This window comes from Carassius auratus, chromosome 11 (assembly GCF_003368295.1).
Source record: "Carassius auratus strain Wakin chromosome 11, ASM336829v1, whole genome shotgun sequence".
NCBI classification, from domain to species: domain Eukaryota; kingdom Metazoa; phylum Chordata; class Actinopteri; order Cypriniformes; family Cyprinidae; genus Carassius; species Carassius auratus.
The window spans coordinates 447,295-455,586 of NC_039253.1; the positions used below are offsets into that span (position 1 = coordinate 447,295).

General features: G+C 39.9%; 1 protein-coding gene across 1 annotated transcript; it reads left to right on the top strand.

The window, feature by feature from the left end:
- The first annotated feature begins 1,589 nt into the window (after window positions 1-1,589).
- LOC113110660 (ATP synthase subunit beta, mitochondrial-like) lies at window positions 1,590-5,683 on the top strand. Its single transcript, XM_026274792.1, has 10 exons — window positions 1,590-1,778; window positions 2,610-2,783; window positions 2,864-3,038; window positions 3,364-3,485; window positions 4,131-4,315; window positions 4,392-4,550; window positions 4,624-4,746; window positions 4,835-5,047; window positions 5,138-5,339; window positions 5,418-5,683. Exons 1-10 carry the CDS (start codon window positions 1,673-1,675, stop codon window positions 5,513-5,515), a joined length of 1,557 nt encoding a protein of 518 aa, XP_026130577.1. The 5' UTR covers window positions 1,590-1,672; the 3' UTR covers window positions 5,516-5,683.
- The last annotated feature ends 2,609 nt before the right edge of the window (window positions 5,684-8,292 follow it).

Consider the following 8,292-nt stretch of genomic DNA (forward strand, 5'->3'; position numbering starts at 1 on the left):
CTTCCTGTCTGTTTGTTTACTTATTAATTACTGTTAATGAGTCTCATTCTGGTACAATGAATCTGATTAAATAAACTGCGATGAAAAAATTATAAGCAGGTGGAAAAATGAGCTCAAATATTTATCAAGTGAGGAAGGACTAAGACAGCTGTTCCTCCTGATAACCCTGACAGACAAAAACCTCACACCAGTCAAAGATCTACACAAATAACAAGACTACCTTAAAATCAGCCTCTGATATGTGAGGCATGAATCAAACTCAACCTGTGCAAGTCCATAATGGATTTATATCACACGCACCGAACACAGAAATCTTTTATCGTACAGCACAGATTTGTACAGGCAGTGCCGTAACAGCTCAGGCCTGTTTGTTCAGTTGTGCTGCTGCACCATCTGTGCACACAACACAATTACTGCTGCTTCTGAGACGCATCAACATGTTACACATGCACATCAGGGTACAGCCAATGTTACAGACTTCTATGTGCCTTTGATTCCTTCATCGGGTGGCTTACGGAAATATTTGTTGACCTACAGAGATTTTCACCCATGCATATAACCATGAGGATCTTTCGGATGTGTGTGGACTATTTTGAGTACAATCAACGGCTGAATGACATTACAATATGGCAGTATAGGTCACTGCCCAATAATTGCTTGTTCTGCATCATTAAACAGTCTTAATGAGATCAGCACTTTGAAGCATTATAGGTTATGCATTCAAGAAGACTGTGGTATGATCTGTTTAGTAAACATACAATTTTAAATGTTAATATTTTAATATCCCCATATTTTATTCATGCGTTTTTATTTCTTTGTCAGAAATTAATAGGTAGGTGGATTTCCATACACAACTTTTGACCAATTAACTATTTATGTATTATTTAGTTTTCATATTAATTGAACATGACTGCACAGACAATTTCAGTTTTCATTTTCAGTTTCGTTTGTCGAGGAAATCCTGCTAATGCAATAAGCATACCATCCTTAACACAGGACTGTTTTAATTTGTTTGTCAGAACAAATCATAATGGGTCTATTGGCCTTTAACCACAACATTTTATTGCTAGTATGCATACTGCAAGACGTACTGTATAAGGTGTTGTTCAATTGTCACAATACACGTCTTGACCAAAAACAATGTTTAGGTTTGATGACTGAATAAAACGTTTACACAACTACGACACCTAGAGGTCACAGACTGCTAAACATGTCACTGACACTGGCAAAAGTGTAAGAAAGTGTGAGATTTGAGATTTGAGTTAGTTTCACGGTTATATATAATATGCTAAAAATAATTGCATATGTGTTATTCTCTAAAACAGATGAGGACCACGCGTAAATACTTGCTCGGATATTGCGTCTATTACACATTCTGTATATTATTAATAACAAAGCGTTCTGGTATTAATCCATTATTTTTATATAAATGCAAATTATACATGTATTGCAGGGTATTATATTTTGCCAAAATCATTTTCCCTGCACATGCAGTATAAAGCTATTTCAGTTCATTGTAAAGATCCCCAGTCTGTCCTTCAAAAGTGACGCATGCGCAGACGCTCAGTTCCTGTGTCGCCATGTCTGCGACGCATGCGCATTGTCGGATTCAAGCGGCTCTATATATAAGCTGCCGAGCCTCTGCCCCATTCCACCTTCAGCCATTTTAACGATGTTAGGAGCTGTGGGACGCTGCTGCACCGGGGCTTTGCAAGCTCTCAAGCCCGGGGTGACCCCCCTGAAGGCCCTCAGCGGAGCTCCAGCGGCACTGTTTTCTCGTGAGTAGAATTCGTTGGTTTTTAAAACGCTCTGTTTTAAAGCGGACCTCCTGATAGCTGCGTCACTGCTAAATGGCAGCATGCGGACAGCAAGCGCAGGCCGCAAAGTTTTACCGTCAACGTTTTCAATGATTGTCTTCGCCATATATGCTACATGTGTGTTGTTTCCTGTAGAAGAATTAAACTGACAGCGGAATACTTCATTTGATGTCAACAACTAAATCCGTTTGCTGTGAAATCCGGAATGACCTTCCTTTATGTGTCATGCTAGCTTGTTCGCAAACCGGGAGGTCATGGTACAGATAAATATGTAGAACAAGATAACGAGTTAATGCAAACACATTTATAGACACGTACAAGCTGTAAATGCATATAGCAGGCGAATCCCAACATATTTAGATTTTTTTTTTTAATCTAGAAGCTTGACTTGCGTGCGTACGTTCATTCATTAGCCTGTTTTGATTTCTCAAGACACCGAGTAAAAAGAAACTATCGTGACGAATCTAAATATAAGCTTTCGAGCCTGCATATGCATGTCTTAACATTTTTACGACAGATGATCAGTTTCTTAAGATATTCATCTGCCTCTCTCTCTCTCTCTCTCTCTCTCTCTCTCTCTCTCTGTTCAATTAGCTATATTGGCATGACAAAAGTACATTTTGCATTGCCAAAGCATGCATAGGAAAAGATACAATATACAAAAGTGTAATTGGACCAATATAGCAACTGAAATAACAATTGAACAAGTAATGTTAGAAGAATTCCATTAAAACATATGGATTCATATGATATACTAAAAGTTATATTACACCTTCTGTCTCTCTCTCTCAGGCAGGGATTATGCCGCTCCTGCCGCAGCTGCTGCCACCGCCAGCGGACGTATTGTCGCGGTCATCGGTGCCGTGGTGGACGTCCAGTTCGACGAGGGTCTTCCCCCGATTCTCAATGCCCTGGAAGTGGCCGGCCGTGACACCAGGCTTGTCCTGGAGGTGGCTCAGCATCTGGGTAATATGACCGAAGCTCTACCAAATCAGGTGAATCTGAATGGTAAAGTCATTTGTGAAGTAACTGTTTTTGCTCTTTAGGTGAGAGCACCGTCCGCACCATCGCTATGGACGGTACCGAGGGACTGGTGCGCGGTCAGAAGGTTCTGGACACCGGTGCACCCATCAGAATCCCTGTGGGACCCGAGACGCTTGGCAGGATCATGAATGTCATCGGTGAGCCCATTGACGAGAGAGGACCAATTACCACAAAACAGTGAGTCCCTTTCAGACAATTCATGACCCTTTGAAATGCCTCTCAGGAAAGCATCTTTGTTTGGGGAAACATCAAATTCTCTAAAACTGGTCGCCAAGCTTATTATCTCCGACTTGACTTGTGGCCATATTGAATGTTGTTTTTCCCCATTCAAAATTATCCACGAGCGACACGTCTTTGGTATTGTAGTCTTTTATGATATAAGGTAATCTGAAGGCAAGAGCGGCTTCAGAGGTGTTATTCAAGAATGTAGTTTGCAAGCTCATTAATGAGTTTTACTCTTGTAAAGTAGATAATTGAATGTTGTTTGTGATCTGTTATCCAGGACTGCTGCCATCCATGCTGAGGCCCCAGAGTTCACAGACATGAGTGTCGAGCAGGAGATTCTGGTCACAGGAATCAAAGTCGTAGACCTGCTGGCACCCTACGCCAAGGGTGGCAAGATCGGTATGAGTGTAAATGCGTCTGTTAAAAAGATTACGCTTAATTTGAAAATTAGTTCTTTAATCCAGAAAGCAATACCTTGATCAAAAGTTACAGTAAAGACATCCATAGTATTATAAAAACTATTAGTTCAATTTCTATTTGTCATAGAATTGAGTGTATCTCGTGGTGTGGTTTTTTTTTTATTTTTTATAAACCTTTCAAATAATTCTTAAATTATAGTGATTTTTATTATGGTTTCTATTGTATTTGTTTTAAATGTTTTTCAAGCATTCAAAACTTCTGATGCTTAAAGGGATATTTCACCCAAAAATGAAACCATCATTTACTCACCCTCAAATTGCTCTAAACCTGTATGAGTTTCTATTATACATAAAGATATTTGAAGAATATCTAATCAAACGGTTGCTGGTTCCCATTGACTATTTCCCAGCTTTTATTTTACTTTTTTCAAAATATTATGTTTTGTCTTCAGACGAAATAAATTTGTACATGCTTGTAAAAATGTGTGGGTGAGTAAATGATCATTTTCAGCTTTTGGGTGAACACTATTTTAAATGCTGGTGTAAGGACTCTTATAATTCGCCTGTGCTTGTTTTGAACATTGCTACGCTTTAGCTAATTAAAGGCCCCGTCTCGTTTCTTCAGGTCTTTTCGGTGGTGCTGGTGTGGGAAAGACCGTATTGATTATGGAGCTGATCAACAACGTGGCCAAGGCTCATGGTGGTTACTCGGTGTTCGCCGGTGTAGGAGAGAGAACCCGTGAGGGAAACGATCTCTACCATGAGATGATTGAGTCTGGTGTCATCAACCTGAAAGACACCACCTCAAAGGTACTTCTAAGATTCCTCCGACAAACCACTTAAAATCTACTACAGTAACTTACAAGGTCCTCTTGGTTTCCGTCAGGTGGCTCTGGTGTACGGACAGATGAACGAGCCCCCAGGTGCCCGTGCCCGCGTGGCTCTGACTGGACTGACCGTTGCTGAATATTTCCGTGATCAGGAGGGGCAGGATGTGCTGCTTTTCATTGACAACATTTTCCGCTTCACCCAGGCCGGATCAGAGGTCCGTGTCGGGATGGTTTGATAATCCTGGTCCTAAGTTGAGCGTCTTATTGATTTGGCTTTTGTTCTCCCAGGTGTCTGCCCTGCTGGGTCGTATCCCCTCTGCTGTGGGTTATCAGCCAACTCTGGCCACTGACATGGGTACCATGCAGGAGAGAATCACCACAACCAAGAAGGGTTCGATCACATCTGTGCAGGTACGCTTCCTGTCTTCAGTTTGTATGGCATACACACTTGCACTTCCCGGATCTTTTCATGTTCTAAAATGTCATTTCTCTCTCACAGGCCATCTACGTGCCTGCTGATGACTTGACTGATCCTGCCCCTGCCACCACTTTCGCTCACTTGGACGCCACCACCGTGTTGTCTCGAGCTATTGCTGAGCTGGGCATCTACCCCGCTGTGGACCCACTGGACTCCACTTCCCGTATCATGGACCCCAATATTGTGGGATCAGAGCATTATGACGTCGCCCGTGGTGTCCAGAAGATCCTCCAGGTGAGCGCCAAAGAATGTTTTGTCCGTGCGCTTAACTCCTAATCAAATCTGTGATCTTGACGACAACTTTGTTCCCGTTCTTCATCATAGGACTACAAGTCCCTGCAGGATATCATTGCTATTCTGGGTATGGATGAGTTGTCTGAGGAGGACAAACTGATTGTGTCTCGTGCACGTAAGATCCAGAGGTTCCTGTCCCAGCCCTTCCAAGTTGCAGAGGTCTTCACTGGACACTTGGGCAAGCTGGTGCCCCTGAAAGACACCATCAAAGGCTTCAAGGCTATCCTGGCTGGTAAGTCCTTCTATTGTCTTGACTGTTGATTGCATCCGCCTCTGGTGTTTGTGTTGCTCATAACGTTTGTTTCCGTAGGAGAGTATGATGCTTTGCCTGAGCAGGCCTTCTACATGGTGGGTCCCATCGAGGAGGTGGTGACGAAGGCAGAGAAGCTGGCTGAGGAGCATTCGTAAATGAGTCTGTTTAAACGTTTTCGGGTGGGTTGAACGAAAGGGAGGAGCACTTGGTTTGTAACGTCACATTCAAAAACAAATTCTATCTTTATCGCTGGTCAGTCTGAAGTTCTATTTAATGTTTCCGAGTTGAGAAGATGGAAATAAAAAATCTTACCGTGAACCATTTCTCTTGGTCCTGTGGATTTTCTAATTGGGTAACAGTATAAAGCCTACAATGTTACATAATGCATTAAATATAAGGCCTCTAAATCGATGGTCAAAACGTGACTAAAAATGTACACAATTTTCAATATCACTTAACTGTAGCTGATACTTCCAGTGTGGGTTCCTGAAGTGTAAAAAAGGTTAACGTATCGATGTACATGTCTAAGTAACCAGTTACTGTTTTGCATTGAAGTCATTTTTACATGTGCAAGACAACATTCTGATAAAGGTGGGACAAGATTTGTCTATTGCATGCTGGGATAAACAAGCATAAAGTCACAGTTTTGAACCGGTTTGGTTGAATCCCTCTTCCTCACCATATTTATAGAACCATGTATATTTTACTTTGACAAACCAGTTATATAAAATAGCTAACTGGAAGTCCCATTTGGATTCATGTTAAATGAGCCTCTTGCATGAAATGTTTTCTGAATGTGTTTGGAAAACCAACATTGAACAAGTCGCATAGTTTCAGCAACCTATTTATGTGTACATTTTAAATAGCAAGGTCTTTGAATAGTCTGCAGATATTCTGCTGAACTCAAATGCATAAGTTTTGGTGCTAAATTTGGATCTGCAATGTGTCCCAGCAGAGCTCAAATCCGTAAAAACGTGTCTACTGTATTATGAGCCTTATTTACAACTGGCCACGTGATGGCGCTATTGCACAACACCGAAATGTAGCAGTAGCTGCTGTCAAGCTCCCAATAACAAATCCAAATCAGCAGTCTATTATATTGTTTGATATAAGCTCGCTCGCCTTTGCACAAACACTCTCTGGAAGGTGGAACAACTATATAGTGCAACTAAACATTTCAACCTTCATCAATCAAAACAAGCACTCTAATCGGTAGGTTAAAATTATATAAATGCATATTTAGCTTATGAAGTTGACCATAATCTGGAAAATCCTAAGAAAAAATGTTTATATTGTGCAGTAAGTTGCTTAAATGGTCACAATAGTAAATATATTGTAAAAAAGGCACCTTTGAGCAGCCAGCAGTCAGAGATGCAGGTGGGAAAATAAGACTGCAACAGGAACTGTGCATCTCACCCTGAGGAATAACAGGTACGAGATGCACATCTGAAATGACATGTTTAATGCAGTTCACCATCTGACACCTCAGAGGAATTCTTTCATCACTTTTCCAGAGGACACATTGGATATACAGTGCACAAATTAGGATATGCTTCATATGCATCAAGAGAAATATTACGTACACACACTTAAAGTGATCTTGAATTCAAGCACAAGAACAAACAGTTTAATCTAAATTGCTTACCATTACGACATTTTCTCAAAATGCTTTTTGCAGGTAGTAAGACATTTATTAATTCAAAGACCCTTTAAAAAGTTTTGCTAATCATTTAAATTTTGAAAAATGAAGGCCGTTTGCGTATTAATTACAGCTGAGTTATTGTTTTATCCCTATAATATACAGCAATATTCAAATGTATGGAATTGGATTTTTTGGGGGTGAAGGAAATACTTAACATTAAATTGAAAATGATTAATCAAAAGTATCAGTAAGTAAATTATATTCTAATAAATGCTGAACTTTCTATTAATCAAAGAATTTTTTTTTTTTTTTGAGAAATATCAGAATGATTTCTGAAGGATCATGTGACAAGACTGGTGTAAAGATGCTGAAAATTCAGCTTTGTATCACAGGAATAAATTCAGTTTTAAAATATGAAAGCGGAAAACTCTTCTTTTAAATTGTAATAATATCTCACGATATTTTGAGCAAACAAATTCTCCCCTGAAGAGCACAAGAGACTTATTTTAAAACATTGAATAATCCCTAAGTTTTGAACTTTTGCATGCTTTATCAATGCTCTCACATTCATGTCATCCAGATGGATTGTGGACACACTTGATGTCTCAGCTCCTCCTCTCAAGCACGCTGCCGCTCCGCACACGTCCAGATGGTTCGCGAGGAGCCATCCTGTCACAGCCTGTGATGAAAACATACTCACCACAGACTCAAACTCTCTCAAGCTCCATCTATCCATGTAAAACAGGACCATAAAGCTGAAAACACACAGACAAGACTCATAAATCAAGAAATTTTTCATCAGCATTACTTTGTAAGACATACTTCATGTTACTCATAGTAGATATAATTATACTTATTTTATTTAAAACATGCATCTTTTTGAATCACAAGATGTTAACTGATGGACTGGAGTGGAGTGGATTACTTGTGGATTATTGTGATGTCTATATCAGCTGTTTTGACTCTTATTCTGACGGCACCCATTTACTGCAGAGCATCCATTGGTGAGCAAGTAATATAATGTTACATTTTTCTCCAACCTGTTATGATGACGAAACAAACTCATCTACATCTTGGATGGCCTGAAGCTGAGTTTCAGCTTCTGTTCCTCTTGCATTACAGACTTTAGAGTTATTTTTAGTTCAAAGTAGAAACATCGGCCCTGCATGCAAGTGCATGATGAAACAAACTTATTGCATTCCAAAAACAACAGCAGATTTGCTCTTTTTTTAATATTTAAATTTTTTTTAATATTTGAATTTTGATTTGCATTGATTTTTGGATAATTCA